Source organism: Sorex fumeus, unplaced genomic scaffold (assembly GCF_029834395.1).
Source record: "Sorex fumeus unplaced genomic scaffold, SorFum_2.1 ptg000037l, whole genome shotgun sequence".
Taxonomy (NCBI): Eukaryota; Metazoa; Chordata; class Mammalia; order Eulipotyphla; family Soricidae; genus Sorex; species Sorex fumeus.
This window is the reverse complement of record NW_026606094.1, coordinates 20,341,850-20,360,071: the sequence shown is the minus strand read 5'-3', so window position 1 is coordinate 20,360,071 and position 18,222 is coordinate 20,341,850. Positions and strand designations below refer to the sequence as shown.

The window sequence follows — 18,222 nt, the reverse complement described above, 5'->3', positions numbered from 1 at the left end:
TTTGCTGAGCTCTATAGGCTAGATGTGTTCAGTTCATCTAAACTGATGCCCTCAACTGTGCTAAATTAATCAGCATGTCTCATTGCAATTTCTGTTCCTCCAATCAGTTTTAAGTGTGATTTAGTCAAAGCTAATTAAATCGTAAATAGTTATATTTAGGATAAATGAAAATTCTCAAAATACAGACTCAGCTGTAAAATGTTTTCCTTTCTGGGACTAGAGATAGGACAGCATTTAAGGCACTTGCCTTGCACATAGCCAACCTGGCACTACATATGATGACACTGTTCCCACCAGGAGTGCAGAACCAGGAACAAGCCCAGAGCACAACCAGGTGTAGCCCAAAAACAAAACCAAAGAGTTTTCCTTTCTTCGAAGAGTATCTCTTCCCCTTTATTCCAAAAATGGTCCCCATGTCATCCAGGAAATGCACCCCCTACTTCACACTAAAAGTCCATAAAATAATGTAGTTCATACAGGTACTGCCATTTTCCAACAACATCAGATTAGAACTATGCTCCTGGTGAGACTGGACTGATTCACATAATTTGTATTGCAAACCATGAAATAGAGAGAGAGTAAGAGGGAAATTGTCTGCCACAGAGGCAGAGGGACAGATGGGATGGGGTAGAAGGGAGAATACTGGGGACATTGGTGGCAGAAAATGTACTCTGGTGGAAGGATGGGTGTTTGATCACTGTATGACTGAAACTCAAACAGGAAACCTTTGCAACTGTAGCTCATGGTGACTCAAAAAAAAAAAAAAAAAAAAAGACTGGGCTAATTGTGACTCCTTAACCTGCAGGCCAAAGTTTATCTATACTTGCATAAATAAGGGCACACAACCCCAACTGAATCAATCACAATCCGTCCTCTCATATTTTTCAAACCCAGAGTAAGGAGAGAGGAAAGATTTCTCCCTGGCAGTGATGAAACTGGGCATCTTAAGGAGAAAGAGCTGCCAGAGCCACGTGTGCTCTGCATTGTGGAGAAAGCCGGTCCGAGAAAATGAAGCCAAGATTCAGACAGAAGCAGACATGAGACTGAGCTTCCTGGCAGCGTTCATGTCCTTGCTTCCAGTTATCCCTGATGACTGCCACACTCCTGCCTTCCGACTGGGTACATAATAAGTCTTCCAGTGAATTCCCCTGTATCACTAAGCCATGTCAAGCTGTTTTTCAGTAACCAATTGAAAGGAAATTTTACATAATATAATAAACACACTCCAAGGTAATAAATATAATTGGGGTGGGAGGAGGGGCAGGGGAGTAATAAGGTCCAAGAATAATCTGAGACAAAGTAATGTATCTAGAGCTAATAGCATTAGTAAACACACTAGTGTGTAAAGTGATAACTTTTTTTTGTTGTTAAATGATAACTATTTTTAACACTTCCTACATTGAGGACAAACCTACATTGAGGACAAATCATAAAAAAATTGATTTCCTTTATCTTGCAAAGAACTTCCTTGGCTTAGCACAGTCATACAAACATTCAGTAGAACTGTAGCAGGCTAAAATCACAAAGATAGAGATATTAAACTGCTGCCTCATCAAGCGTTGCCAGTGTGAGCAAGGGCACCCCCTAAGAAACATTCAAATGATGGGAGGGTAGGACATAGTAGCCTCAACTGCAATTAGGGGGGGACTTTGGTGGCTTTCAGTCTGTTCCATTTAAGAAGGCAGATTTTTCAGGGGAAGAGTTGAAAGGGGACTGGGTGATTTTTATTTAATGAAGATAATAAGGTAAATAGGTTTGGGAACCTCTGCTCTGCAATATCAACAGATAAATTTTATGAGATATTATGTAAGTAGTAATGATAGTTATATAAAAGAGAGCACTAAGGAAATTGGAAGAAATCATTATTTTTCCACCAAACAGTGCTCCGAAGTCTAAGGGCCCCCACCACTGATTCTTTGCCAACCACAGACAAGAAGACCCATGGATGTGATGTTTCTCAGGCCTGTAATGGCTGGGACCTTGAAAACCACACCCAGGGATGCTCTGAGACCTCCAGGGATATACACAGTGATGCTTGGGGGATCAGGAAAAGCCAGGAATCTAACTGCTCTGCTATCTCCAGGATTTTCTTCTGGAGAAAGTCACTATTAACTTCATAAATTGATTGCATATAAGATGCATAGCAGTGCTGGAAAGAGAATACAATGCATCAGTCACTTGCCTTGCACACATTTGATGGGTTCAATCCCAAGCACAGATGAGAGTGATCCCTGAGTACAGCTAGGTATGGACCAAAAGCAAAACAAAATAAAATAGACATGCCCATGGACAGATACAAAGTGATCCAAAGAACCCAAATTTAGGCAACTACAAAACTTAGGTAACTATAAGGGGCTGGAGCAATAGCACAACAGGTAGGGAGTTTGCCTTGCACGCAGCTGACCCAGATTCAATTCCCAGCATCCCATGTGGTCCCCTGAGCACCTCCAGAAGTGATTCCTGAGTGCATGAGCCAGGAGTAACCCCTGTGCATAGCCGGGTGTGACCCAAAACACACACAAACACACACAAAAAAAAAGGAAAGAAAGGAAGTTGTACTCTTCAATAAAGTATTTGACTGAAAAATTCAGCAAGGAAACTAATTTTCCCTAAGGATTGGAGTCTAGAAGATGCTGCCAGAAAAACAAAATTAAAGAGGAAAGAATTAGAACTTAACAAGGTGGTCTCTGATAACCGAACTAAGCTTCGCTTAGGAATAAAGCTATATACTTGTAATTCCTTCTCCCTGTGTTTACTGGACCCCTGTGATACAGTATTTTTGGCACTCAATGTGACAGGACTGACAGGATGGTTCAGTGGCTGAAAGCATTCTCTTAGGAGTTCAATCCCCAAGGTCACACAGGCACCCAGCAGCATCCTGGCAGTGCTGCTACATCAAAATATGTGATCCCTGATGCACAGCCAAGTGTGTGAACATCACAATGAAAACATGTGACATTCCCCCACAATACTGAGCATCGCAATTGAAAAAGATAAGTGAGGAGCATGCCCGTGTATGTGATAGAGGCCCTGGCAAGTACATGTGTGAACACCACAAAAGCCCCAATGGAATTCATCCACCAGAATGTGTACCACCACTAAATGAGTGTGATCCCCTGTGAGCACAGATGCAAGCACCCCAACTAAAAATGTAAAAGCCCTGGTAGCACTATCACAGAGTGTGTGTCAAAATGACATATACAATCCCCAGTGAGTACCACAACAAAGACAAACATGTGACACCACACCCTCCCCATTATAACAACAACAGAAACTAAGTAAAGGGGTTATTAAATAATAAAGTAGGTGAATTAAATAATAAAATGTAACCTCCTTCTAATCTACAAGTGTGTGTAGGGCAGAGGGAAGATGAGCTAGAGAAGGGACCAGAATGACAATAATAGATGGAAATGATCACGTTGAACAAGAACTGAGTGTTGAAAGTTGATAAAGGGATACACACAATAACCTTTCAATGTCTGTATTGCAAACCATAATGACCAAAAGGGGAGAGAGAGAGAGAGAGAGAGAGAGAGAGAGAGAGAGAGAGAGAGAGAGAAATGCCTGCCATAGAGGCAGGCTGGAGTGGGGTGCAGGGAGGGGGGTGATGGAAGGGAAATTGGGGACACTAGTGATGGGAAATGTACATTGGTGGAGAGATGGGTGTTGGAACACTATATGACTGAACCATAATTATGAACAGCTTTGTAAGGGTCTATCTCACAGTGATGTAATTACAAAAATAATAAAAGAGTTAAAAAAATGAATCTCTTGTTTAAAAAAAGAAAAGAAAAAAAACATGTAAAAGAAGAAAAACTTGTGGAAAGAAAGGAAGGAAGGAAGGAAGGAAGGAAGGAAGGAAGGAAGGAAGGAAGGAAGGAAGGAAGGAAGGAAGGAAGAGAAGTGACCAGTTTGGTCTACTGATAAAGGAATCCTAGAGGCAAGGGTTGGACTCAGAATTTCCTGCCCAGGAAAAGGTCAGACTACTCTGAAACCTGGAAGGAGAAGCAAATATTCAGAGAAACTTATTTTGGGTCTTTGCTCCAGGGGAAAAATCTCACTTATTAACACAACTTGGGACAGGATCTGTTTTCCAATATAAAAATTATAATAATAAAACAAATTCATTTGAATTGCTTATAACTATTGTCTCTGCCCTTAACTAGATCTAATGCAAAAAGAGAAAAAAATCCAAGCTGATTATTCTTTGTATAATTTTAAGTTCTACTATTTACTTATCTTTAATTTTGACATTCTTTACATTTTATTATTCATTTCATTTATTTGTTTTACTCAGTACAGTGAATTCCATGCATGCTAACAAGAGAAACCAAATCATATAAAGTCTTCATAATTTCATAAACTGAGTAAAAAAAAACTAGCTTCTAGATGTCAACTTTAGAGACTTATTCTAACTTATAGAAAGCTCCACTTGAAAGTTCTTTCAAAAATTTATACGTTTTCTTTTCAATCAGCAACATGCTTAAAACAGTACACTAGAATATCTAGAATCAGGGCTCCAGAACATTCTACTTCTAAAAGCACATATTGAATTTAATTCAAAACTATCTTATAACTGTACTAATAATCTGATCCTCAAAGAATATTTAAATGTGAACATTTCATTAAAATACTTAATCAACACATCTTAAAATCATAAACCACCACACAAAATTGAACCATACAGTAAAATTACTTTAGAAGCTTCCATTTATCATTCTCAAGGAAAACCAAACCACAGAGTTGACTGGTAACAGTGTTTCCTTATCTCTAATATGATTACAACAGGACATTTAGAAGACCTAGAAATGGAATAAAGTTCAATTTCAGTTCCAGGTCATTTTGAAGATCAGTGAGTACCCAGCAGAGAAATATTTGAGAAAAACATCCTTTCCAGTTCTGAGAAACAATGGAATGCTGACGTAAAAGAACAGAGATTCATTTCTTATCACCTGCATGGAGGCTCCTTCCACTCTCGCCACGCAGGCAACCCGATCCAGGAAAGTCACTGCCACGGGCACGGCCACAAAGAAGCCTTTACAGAAGGCCTTGAAGTACTTTCTCCCCCAGCCTTGCGCCTGAGCCATACCTAAAAACACAAAGGAAATCAGTCTGCAATCCGCCTCAGAGAAAGAGTGAACAAGTAGAAAGATAGGAAAAGTTAACAAAGAATTTCATCTCCGCATATTTCACACCCCTCCCTCTCATCATCAGAATAAATTTAACTCCAAGATCCCAAAGGCAAATACATAAATGATGATTACTTTCTTCAGTTGCTTAAGTCAAGGCAATAACTTCAGTGGAAAATTTCTCCTCACCCCAACAAGAAGCTAGAAAAAGTAAGCATTCCAAAAGCATTCCTTTGCCATAGCGGTGATGGCACCAATGTGCATTATACCCTAATATCTGTTATCTTTCACAGGAATAGAAGCTTTAGTGGAGCCCATTGACTGCCCAGCTTTCCAGGAAGCTAAGTGAGAGCATGTGATTGATTAGGTCTGAGAAAGTACATACAATGAAAATGACTCTTAAAAGAAGTATAATCTCCTTTTCCAGCTTCCCATTTCATTATGTCTGTGATAAGAGGCAGTAGTAGGAACAGGAATAGCCACCTCATAATAAAGGCAAAGCTTTAACTTAAAGATAACAAAGCAACAAAAAACAAGATCCTGGAGCTCCAGCATCTTGGAGTCACCAGTACGGTCTTGCATTGCTTACACTCAAATCAATAATAAGACAGAAATCACTTTCTATTGCATTTAAACCACTGCTCTATTGACTTTTGTTACAGAAGCTAAACAGATCTGAACTAATTCAAAAATCTATATAAAAGCAAGAAAAGAATCACTGCGTGCCAACACATATATAGCTAATTATCAACAGTCTCTTTGCTCTATAACCAGTTGATAAATTTCCAAGTTTTCTAGGGATATTCTCTCATGCAATGAAAAACAACATAAAGGAAGATCAAGACATTACCTTAAGGTTAAGGCACTTGCCTTGCATTCAGCCAATCTGGGTCAATCCCCTGCACCACAAAGGGTCACTTGAGCACCATAAGGTATGATCCCTGAGCATAAAGCCAGGAGTAAATCCTGAGCACTGCAGGGTGTGGCCCAAGCCACACCCCTCCCACCCAAAATGAAATGACATTTGAACTGAGACCTGGGCATTTCAAGCAAAAGGAATATCATGTGTGAAGGCCTAAGAGCAGAATCAAATGTGATTTTAAGAAATTCAACTTGGATGGACTATCACTTCATCACTTGACAGCCTGTTACTTATCAATTTGTTCGAGCGGGTGCCAGCAACATCTCCACTCATCCCTGTCACGTGCTAGTGTAGCCCAATGGCATCTGCTCGTTCTAGGAATACGAACAGCCTCAAACCAATCATTCAGAGTCTTGACGAAGAAGTCTGACCACCTCATAGGTGGGCGGCCACACAATCTTTTGACGTCCTGTGGAATCCAGTCAGTAATGGCTCTAGTCCAGCGGTCATCTCCAAATCTCATTACATGTTCAGCCCATCAGATTTTCAATGCCTTGGCAAACGAGACGGCATCCCTAATTCTTGATTGTTGACGAAGGTTGGAACTCCAGATTCTTTCTCTCATTTGAGTGAAGCATGATACTCCAAGCATAGCTCTTTCAATTTCGGATGGACTATATACAAAATTTATTATGCTAATTACTCATTTCTAATTCTGTAAACTTGTAATGACTTTCAACATCAAGTTAAGTGCAGAGTATTTAAAGATGGCTATATGTCAACTTTCCATTTAAAAACTCTCAATAAGCAGTACTATACATTTGCTATATAAAATTACATAAGCATACAAAGTATTTAAAATAGAACATTATTTGCATTCGTGAGTTAATTGTTCAAGAAACACTTCTACATTGCCTGAATAATAAAGAGCATACAGAGACAGAGGAAAAGCAGGTTTATCAAAATGGCTACATAACTATTTCTAGATGCTGAAAATGAAGACACAGACAACTCTTCTTTGAACTTGGTTCCTAATATTTTAAAAGATGGTCCTGGGCTGCAGAGATGGCGCACAAAGCTAGCATGCATGGTTTATTTGAGGAGGCACCACTTTGATCCCTCGCACTGCATGATCCCTAAGTATCACCAGGAGAAACCGCAAAGAACTAGCCACAAGTGGCTTCTGAATACCAGGTGTGTCTGCCACCAATAGAAAGGCACTAAGAAATCACTTTAATCATAAAACAGTAGGGAAGAATGCTATTTTAATTGTTTGTATTTTTATTTCTTTTTGTTTTGTGGACACAACTGACAGCACTCAGACACTAGTTACCTAAACTGGTCCTCAGCAATGGGGGGAGGGGGGAAGGGAACAGGAGTGCTGGTCGGAGATGCTGAGGGGCTAGCCACATCTGGCCCTTTGTGCTATCTCCCCAGTCAGTAATGCTCTTCTTGATCTATTTCCCAATACAGCAAATAAATCTCACTTTCTCAGTCAAAAATCCACTGCTCTAAGTAGAACAAAAACATTTGGGTAAGAGTGTTCTCTACTGAGGCAGTAATCAATAAATTTAACTGATTCAATTCTTTTATGAGCCAATGAAGGCTATAACAGAATATTACTTGTTTTTTTCTAACTTGAGAGCCGAAGGCTAGAAAAGAATATATATATTAACCTGAGAGTTCTGAAGAGCTTCAGATTCTTACCTTTCTAATCACCCAGAGTAATAAGCACTTTAGTTCAAACAGGGAAAAAATGCTGACAATTCATATGACAACCAACTCAACTATTTTAAGTAATTTTAAAGTTAGTTTGAAACACACAAATCAATGCTTCCACAAGTATTAAGCAAAAAGACATTCTGGTGGTCATGTCAAATAGTCTTAAACAACCAAAGGATTCAAGTAGGGAAAAAAATGTTATTGCTGGAGAGATAATGAAGGGATTGAAGTGCTTGCTTTGCATGCCGCTGACCCTGCTGCACTCACGGCATGCATATGATCCCCTGAGCACTGCCAGCAGTGGCCCGTTAGCAGAGAGTCAGGAGTAAGCTCTGTGCACTACCAGGTGTGGCTAAACCAAAAAGTAAAATAAAATAAAATAAAATAAAAATGTTTAGGACAAATGCAAATACAAAATCTTGTTTGTATACATCTGTGGCTCTTAGAATAAAAGTAGAAAATGCAACCTGGGTAAACAGGGTAAAGGGCTACATTGCAGGACTTTTATGCACTAGGCCTTGCCTTACTTTTTGGCACTACACAGTCCCAGAGCACTGTCAGAAGCAGACCTGCTAGCCCCTAAGCCTGTTGATGAGGCCCTGGTAGCCCATGCACCACAGGCTCTAGCTCACTGTCTTGCTAGACCTAAACACTGAGCCATCAGCCTATACAGGGAAGTCAGGTATTCCAGGAGTGGTACCCTGAATACCCTCAACACAGCTTGAGAGACCAAAAGGATAAAGTAGCTAAGTATGACAGAATGAAGACAGGGTAAATGCTCTCTTCACTTTCCACTGTGCCTTGTATGCATGGACATTCACCAAGTTTCTTACAGGATGCAAAATAGGGAAGTTTTCAAATACAATGATGAATAGCTATCTGAGTTTGGTAACATTCATAAGTCAAGAAAACAAGCAAAAGCCATGAACATATAACTCATCATTAATAAGTACACTAAATTCAGAACCAGAATCCTGAGGCCGAGGAGCCTTTTCTTTCCAGTATGTGCTCTCGGTATATCCTCTCCCATAAGGGAAGTTGGCTCCCTAATAGAAATCCCAAGGTCAGGATAATCTTTTGCATAAAACAAGTTTAGCATGAGCCCAAGCAGGAACCATCCAGCTAAAACAGGAGAGTAAGACAACCTCAATGCATTACAATAAAGGTACTTGTTGACTGTCCCCTCTGACCACAGCTATGTAAATACTCCAGTCTCTATACTTAAGGTCTATGTTAACTCATAAAGTATGAGATCCTCCTGGTGGGAGCCAGAAGAAGGTGATTCCCAAACTAAATAAACTAAAACTGCCCCTTCTTGGGTGCTGCTGAAGCTACCTTATTGGGGAGTTACCTTGTCTCTCTCATTATCTGTGATCAACTTCAGCTGCTAGCGGTTAAATATTTGAGGATGATCAAGTTTGGGGTGACCAGTCACCACAACTCCACTCCACCCCAGTGAACCCAGCAAAACACAGGGCGGATGAGAAGTCAGTGTCCTGTGGGGTGCCCTCTCTGACTGTAATTCACCACATGCCTGATCACTTCTGGCCCCCAGTTTCCTCATCAGTGAAAAGAAAGGGTTAAATTCCATGTTATTCCAGAGAGATATTACATTCCATTTTATTCCAGAGAGATATTACAGGGATCATGGTGCCTGTCCTGCAAGCAACCAACCTCCATTCAATCCCCGCTACCATGTGGTTCCCCGCCAACCCCCCCCCCCCCCGCCCAAGCTTTGAAGCATGTAGCTCTGGAGGACCTCAAGTACCTCTTGATGTGGTAAGATGGTCCCTGAGCACTGCTGGGTTGAACCAGGTCATATCTAGCATCATAGGGCCCAAACAGCCAGCATCCTTGAACCCTTGCACTGAACCATCAGCTCTGGTGACTGAATCACAAAGAACAGTCCCTTGGTCTCCCAAACAGAGCTCAGAAAGATCTCAAGTTCCATTTTCAAGACACTTTCTAGGCCCATCATTCTTTATTTGTTCTCCACATATTTCTCCAGGATTTCTGTAGAGAGGAAAATAAATACACTCCAGTAACTATTGAACTAAAAAGAAGGAAGAAGTTGCTTTGTTAAGTTTAACACGTCTGAAAAATGTTGAGAAGAAAGACTTTGATTAGATGACTGGTTCAAAATGAAAACAAAGAAGTAAGAACCAGAATAAATCCCATGAAAGAACAAATTTGTAACAGATAAAGACCTGAAAGCTGGGTGCTCTTTTATCGCTGTCACAACCCTACTACTGACCATAGCACTATAGTTATACCCTGCCAAACCAAATCAAAACAAGCACTTTATCTATCCAGAGATTCACAAAAAGCATGTGGATGTCATGTCAATCTGATGGGGCGTGGATTCTGCTCCAAATCACTGAGGGTAAATGAGACACTTTGTAAGTATAAGATATTTTCAGAAGTTCCCAGAAGTCTCGGTACAGACCTTTCTCTTTGAACTGTGAAAATAACAAAAAAACAAAAAACAAAAAAACCTGCACCTTGCCAAATTGAATACATAAAAACCTCTATCTCTAATAGACTAAAGATTCCATAAATAAATTAAGAAATGAATATTATGTTTTTATTCTAAGCCAGATCAAATACCTGACTTAAGATTTTAAGGCAGGAGCCTGGGACAGCTCAGCAGTAGAATCCCATCCCCAGCACCAGCCCACAATGGCAACACTGCTCTTTGTGATGCCCTGGATGGTTCCATCTCTGGGCACACTGCAACTGACTCAACTCTGAATGTATCGCAACTGAAGTGTGCAACGTCCTGTGCACATAGCAACCAAAGCCGGCAAGAGCACTCCACCAGCACAACCCCCACCATCAAGTACGCAGTCCCCAATCATCACAACAGAAAAAAAACAGAAGGGAGGGTGGAATGCTATGGCATTGACTCTCTGTAAACATTAATGCACTTTATTTTCAACATAAATTGCCAGAGAATCACTGAAATGATCTGGTCTTTTGTTCAAACCTTAAATGCTCAAAATTAACACACTGACAAGCACCTAGCATCTTCTTCCTCTGAGAAAATTTCCTTTAAGCAATTATAGTGTATACTAAACCCATTCCTTGCCAAAAGGGAATCATTCTTATCATTTTCTCTCCTAGTCACCATGCGAGTCATTTGAATTTTTTAAAATTAATTTTTATTAAAAATGCCGTAATTTACAAAGTTGTTTATTAAACACTTGTACAGCTATTTCAAGCATTTAATGTTCCAACACCACGAACGTGGTTTTTCTCCACCAATATCCCCAGTTTTCCTCCCAATCCCAACCTGCCCCCTTAGGAATTTTCCTAACAAATATACCTTGAATGCTTTAAATTTATATACATACGTCCTCTCCTCTCTGGAAAGAAAGATGGCGGCCACATGGGAGCCTTGTGGACAGCAGGTATGAGCCAGGAGAGTGGGGGCGACTAAAACCTCATGGGAAGGGGGGCGTTCCGGTCCGTCCTTCACGCCCTACCGAGGTCACCAGTTGCCCCCCACAAGCGGCTCTCCAGCACGGCCACAGCCCCAGAAGCACAAGGGCTTAATGCAGAACCCAGCAGCTTGGAGCAGAAAAGTGAAAGGACTATGCGTTAATCCAGGCAATCATTTCTGCCCAGAGGGGAAAGGGTGTTGCTCCCTTCCGCCCTCCTCCCTCTGGAAAGAAAGATGGCGGCCACATGGGAGCCTTGTGGACAGCAGGTATGAGCCGGGGGTGTGGGGGCGACTAAAACCTCATGGGAAGGGGGGCGTTCCAGTCCGTCCTTCACGCCCTACCGAGGTCACCAGTTGCCCCCCACGAGCGGCTCTCCAGCACAGCCACGGCCCCAGAAGCACAAGGACTTAATGCAGAACCCAGCAGCTTGGAGCAGAAAAGTGAACGGACTATGCATTGATCCAGGCCATCAAGTCTGCCGGAGGGGAAAGGGTGTTGCCCCATTCGCCCTCTCCTCTCTGGAAAGAAAGATGGCGGCCACATGGGAGCCTTGTGGACAGCAGGTATGAGCCAGGAGTGTGGGGGCGACTAAAACCTCATGGGAAGGGGGGGCGTTTCGGTCCGCCCTTCACGCCCTACCGAGGCCACCAGTTGCCCCCACGAGCGGCTCTCCAGCACGGCCACAGCCCCAGAAGCACAATGACCTAATGCAGAACCCAGCAGCTTGGAGCAGAAAAGTGAAAGGACTATGCGTTAATCCAGGCAATCATTTCTGCCCAGAGGGGAAAGGGTGTTGCTCCCTTCCCTCTGGAAAGAAAGATGGCGGCCACATGGGAGCCTTGTGGACAGCAGGTATGAGCCGGGGGAGTGGGGGCGACTAAAACCTCATGGGTCGGGGGGCGTTCCGGTCCGTCCTTCACGCCCTACCGAGGTCACCAGTCGCCCCCCACGAGCGGCTCTCCAGCACGGCCATGGCCCCAGAAGCACAAGGACTTAATGCAGAACCCAGCAGCTTGGAGCAGAAAAGTGAACGGACTATGCGTTGATCCAGCCCATCAAGTCTGCCGGAGGGGAAAGGGTGTTGCCCCATTCGCCCTCTCCTCTCTGGAAAGAAAGATGGCGGCCACATGGGAGCCTTGTGGACAGCAGGTATGAGCCGGGAGTGTGGGGGCGACTAAAACCTCATGGGAAGGGGGGCGTTTCGCTCCGCCCTTCACGCCCTACCGAGGCCACCGGTTGCCCCCCGCGAGCGGCTCTCCAGCATGGCCACGACTCCAGAACACAGAAACCAATTTCTTAACTATCTGACTTTCAGTAGAAATACTTCCGGGGTCAATAGGTAAAATAGCAGAAATCCAAAACCAACATTTAATTCTTGAACCCAGCTGTAGAAAGCAAATCACTTCACAATGCTTTTTCAGCATGTCTGATTTGGGGGGGGGGATAAACTCTAAATAATAGTGGTGAATCTTTTATTGGAACAATGAATCTAATCAAAGCAGATAGAGTGTTAACTAGAATTCATCTGCCTCACAGGGACGGGGAGGGGTGGGGGGTGGGGTTTTATTGGGGTTCTTCATGGTAAAAAATAAGTATTGGTAAAGGGAAATGTGTTTGATATTTGCATGACTGAGACATAAACCTGAAAGCTTTGTAACCTTTCCCACAGTGATTCAATAAATAAATAAAATAAAAAAAATAAATTTATATACATAACAAATTTATACTTTAAATGTAAATGCATAACAAATCTACTTTATATTTCTTAATCCAATAAAATTTTAAGAAATGACAAAAAAGCACATATGCTGACCAGCCCACGTGCTACTTGTACCAAAGTGGCCAAGCCATGTGGTGCCCGAGCACATGTGGTGCCCAAAATATGTGTCACCCACATCCCCCCTCTTTAGATGTATAGTAGGGCTCTCTCCAGTTTTGGAGAAGCCCGTGTTCTCTCTCTTGAGTGTGTTTCTCTCTCTTTCTCTTCCTCCTCCCCTTCTTCTAATTGGTTGCGGGGGAAAATAAAAAGAAGAACTGACAAACAGAAAGATCAGAAAATAAATCAGTAAGAGCCAATTGGTGGTTATGACATGATTTTGACCTATGTAAATAAGAAAATTAAAACCTTTTAATACAATATAATCAAATTCCTATTCCCATTTACTTATGTAAGTTTTCAACTCTGGAATCTAAAGTTTATTACATTACATTTTATTTTATACTTGGATCTCATTATGGCAATAATCATGTCTCACCTGTCATTAATAAAACTTTTAAAACAATTCTATACTAATATATTTTGTAATTTATATGGAACAGGTAAAGTCTATAAGTTTTCCCCCTACACATTATATAAATACTAAGGTTTACAAAATTGTTCATGACAATTTGGTATGGGCATTCAATACATTCCCATAACATCTGTGCATATGTTACCAATTTCACCACCACTACATCTTTCCTCCATCATAGTTTCCATTTTCCCCACTCACCCTTTAAGCCTGCTCCCACAGCAGGCCCTTAATAATTTATTTTATATTGCTGGTTGTCAATGATATTGCTAACAGAATAATCCAAAAAAATGTTTCCTCAGAAGAAAAATTAGTATAAACTGTTGTATCTCATCATATGCAAGTCATTTTGGTTCAAAATATCACTTCCCCCAAAAAAGTCTGCTTATGTTGAAGGTGAACAATTTCCTGCAAAATACTTAAGCTGAGAAATTTTTTAAATAAGCTTTCACACTGCATTGAAATCATATTCACCACCCCAAATTTCTTGGTGCCACTGACCTCAGTCACAGTGTCCTGTTCTGTATACATCTGTCTCTCTCTCTCTCATGACTTGTTATAGCTTCACTGTGCATGAGTTCATAGATTGTATTCCTATATTTTATTATATTTTAGCCTGTACAAAGTCACTTATCCAGAACAACCAAATAGAAATTATTTGGCCCAAATTATAAAATTAATTTGACCTTAATTATAAAACTATTCTTTTTTTATTGAATCACTGTGAGCTACAGTTACAAAACTTTCATGTTTGAGCTTCAGTCATACACTGATTGAACACCCATCCCTCTACCAGTGTACATTTTCTACCACCAATGTCGCCAGTTTCCTTCCCCTCCCAGCCCTTGTGCCATCCTTCCCTCTCCATCTATGGCAGACAGTTTCCCTTCTACTCTCTCTCTTTCTACTTATGTTATAAAACTATTTTTGGCCCAAAATGTGAAAGTATTTTTAAGTTACCTACAAAATTAAATGAAAAAGGGAAAGTGATAAATTACAAAGCAGTATAATACATAAAAGTAGCTTTTAATCATAAGATTGAACCTGTGCATTTGGATAACCAGACTTGTATTTATAGAATAAAACTATCAAGCTGTGACTCAAAGAGTATAAGAATAGAAATTATATAAATTTGATACCGAATTCTTGACTCACTCACTATATATTTACTGATCACCTACTATGCATCCAGACAATGTATTAAGGGATAAGTATAAAATGCAGATCAAAAAAAACATATCTTCTGGAATGGAAAGATAGTTTAGAGGTGATGGTGTTTGCCTTGTCTGTGGCCAACTGTGGTGAGAATATGCAGCACAGTGTATGCCCTCACCCCCTCTACCACTAGGAGTGATCCATGAGCATAGAGCCCCTGAGCACTGCTGGGGATCCCCAATGATCTCCAGTGGGCATCAAGTCTTGGTCAGCAGTATTCTAGGCAAGTGCTGTACTTCCTACACTGAATCTCAAATCTCTATTCTTTTTGTGTTTTGGAGGAGTTTGGGACCATACCCAGAACTGGAGACTTTCTCTACTGAACAGACGTTGGGGGTGGGAGGGATTCATGGGACACTGGTAGAGAGAAGAAAGTACTCTCGTGGTGGGTGTGGTGCTGGAATGACATGTGCATGGAACTATCATGGATAATACTGTAAACAATGGTTCTTCCATAAAAATGGAGGGAGGTAAATGGATAAAAATTAAATATGTCTTAAACTAAGAAGCTTCTGCATCTCAAAAGAAACAGTGACCAAAATACAAAGACAGTCTACAGAGTGGGAAAGGATATTCGCCCAATACACATCTGACAAGGGGTTAAAATCAAAGATATACAAAGTACTGGTTGAACTCCACAAGAAGAAAACATCCAGCCCCATCAAAAAATGGGGTGATGAAATGAACAGGAACTTTCTCAAAGAAGAAATCCGAATGGCTAAAAGGCACATGAGAAAATGCTCTACATCACTAATCATCAGGAAGATTCAGATCAAAACAACGATGAGATATCATTTCACAGCACAGAGACTGGCCCACATCCAAAAGAATAAAAACAATTGCTGGTGCGGATGTAGTGAGAAAGGGACCCTCCTTCACTGTTGGTGGGAATGTCCACTGGTTCAGCCCTTCTGGAAAACAGTATGGACGATTCTCAAAAAATTAGAAATTGAGCTCCCATTTGACCAGCAATACCACTCCTGGGACTGTAACACAGAGAGGCAAAAAAAGTATAATCGAAGTGACATCTGCACTTGTTTGTTCACTGCAGCATTGTTTACAATAGCTAGAATCTGGAAAAAACCTGAGTGCCTGAGAACAGATGACTGGTTAAAAAAACTTTGGTACATCTACACAATAGAGTACTATGTAGCTGTTAGAAAAGATGAAGCCATGAAATTTACATACAAGTGGTACAACATGGAAAGTATCATGCTAAGCGAAATGAGTCAGAAAGAGAGAGATAGACATAAAAATATTGCATTCATCTGGGAAACATAAAGTAACAAAATAGGAGACTAACACCCAAGAACAGTCGAGATAGGTAACAGGAGATTTACTCCATGGCTTGGAGGTCAGCCGCACATGCTAGGGGAAAAGGCAGCTCAGATAGATAAGGGAGCACCAAATAAAGCGTGTTGAGAAGATCCTTCCAGAATGGGAGATGCATGCTGAAAGTAGACTGATTGCCACTCAATGATTGCCACTCAATGCCTCTTTTGAAAACCACAGCACCCAAAAGAAGAGAGAGAACAAAAGGGAATGCCCTGCCACAAAGGCAGGGTGGGATGGGGGATGGGAGGGATACTGGGATCAGTGGTGCCCATCAGAAGAATGGGCACCGGTGGAGGGATGGGTATAACTGAAACCCAAGCACAAAAATTTGTAAGTCTACAACTGTACCTATTGGTGTTTCACTAATAAAAAAATTTTTTAAAAAAAGAATTAAATATGTCCATTATATACAACCAATAAAACTTCTTTTCTGGAGCTCAAGAGATAGTACAGTGGGTAAGATGCTTCACTTTGAAAGCAGCTGAACCAGGTTCAATCCCTGATACTGCGTATGGTCCCCTGAGGCCACCAGGAATGCAAAGCCAGGAGTAAGCCCTGAGCACAGCTGGATGACCCAAAACTAACAAAACTAAATAACAAAAGAAAGCTTCTCTTATAGATAAATCTGACACCAACAGTGATGGTTCTATTCTTCCTGGAACATAATCTTGTTCTAAAATTTGACTGGTCAGAGATGAACTTATTTACCAATTATAACACTGCAACATTACAGAAATGGAAAATGGGCTATGGGGAGGAACTTAAAAATGGTGAGAAATTAATTTAAATATGATGGCTTAATCTCCAAACACCCAACTACAGATAAGTAGATCGAGAAGTTGTAGTAATATACACCAAAGAATGGCATGCAGCTCCAAGAATGAACAAAATCATGAAATCTGCAGCAACATGGATGGAACTAGAGCATATCATGCTGAGTGAAGTCAATCAGAAGGAAAAGGAGAAATACAGAATGATCTCTCATAGGTAAGACTTAAAGATGCACAGCAAGGTAACAACAAAAGTCCAAAGTCAACATAATAGGTGAACTGGTCCACACAGTTAAGTTGGGGACAGGTGAGGGAAGTTGACAGGGAACTTGGAGTCCTTAAGAAAGAGTAGGGGCAGGTGATAGGTGTGGTGTTGGAATTATGTGCCTAAGAAATCATCATTAATAGCATTGGAACCTATAGAATCTCAATTAAAAAATCAATAAAAAATTTTTTAAAAGAATAGTTTTATTTTAAAAAATGTATGGGTTTTAGTGCTAGAATTGAACCACAAGAAAAAGTTACATGATGGTGACTTAGAAAACAGGAAAAGAGAGAAATACAGTGGCTGAAATCGCAAGAAAAACATGTTCAGCTTTCATCATGAAAAATAAAAAGAAAAAAGAATTAGTGTACACTCTTCAACAACCTTCTGAGCACCACTTACGTAGGAGGCTTCCAAGAAAGTTAATTTAAAAACTTTTAAAAGTTTTTCTTTTTAAAGGTACAAAATCAACAAGAAAAACACTAGAAAGTAAGCATCAGGCAAGAACATAAGTAACAAGAAAATGTCCCTGGAAATGGCTCGTGACACAGTTCCCGGAGCACAGTTCCAAGGCAACAACTTTCAGTTCTTTACAACCATGTTCTCCAGTGTTCTGGTTGACAAAGACTGCCTGATACTTGTTCCTCCGAGTTAATTTTTAATTTTTGTTCGTTTAATTGATTTGGAGGCACACGTGGTGACGATCAGGGTTTACTCCCGCCTCTGCGCTCAGAAATCACCCCTGGCGGTGTTCAGGGGACCATATGGGAAGCCGGGGATAGAACCCAGATCAGTTGCAATGCAAGGTAAGTGCCTTATCACTGTGCTATCACTCCAGCACCATTACTTTCCATTTTTAAATGAACATATTCTCTAATAAGCCTGAGAGTAAGTAGAAAAGGCCACTAGTTTTTTTAATTTAATAAGAGAACATGATTTTAGGTCTCATAAAGGTCGTATGTTAAACCTAACCCTTCAGATCTCAAATACATTGTCTACTTTTACCAAACCACAGATATCAAGTCAAAGTCCTATGAAAAGGAGAGATCAGGAGCAAAAAAAAAAAAAAAAGAATTTCTTTAATCATGGTTAGGAAGAATGAATAGGAAGGTTTCTCAAAAATAATCCAGAACCTGAAGGAAAATAGAAGGGAAGACAAGGTTACCAAAAAATAAATAAATAAATAAAAT

At 40.7% G+C, this 18,222-nt stretch overlaps 1 protein-coding gene across 2 annotated transcripts in view; it reads right to left on the bottom strand.

Moving 5' to 3' along the window:
* Window positions 1–18,222, bottom strand: part of IMMP2L (inner mitochondrial membrane peptidase subunit 2) — a 905,603-nt gene that overhangs the window by 854,871 nt on the left and 32,510 nt on the right. For both annotated transcript variants that reach the window (XM_056118041.1, XM_056118042.1), the window contains exon 3: window positions 4,953–5,089. In XM_056118041.1, coding sequence (XP_055974016.1) covers window positions 4,953–5,087 — 135 coding nt within the window. In that variant the 5' untranslated portion in view covers window positions 5,088–5,089. The remainder of the gene's footprint in view (window positions 1–4,952; window positions 5,090–18,222) is intronic.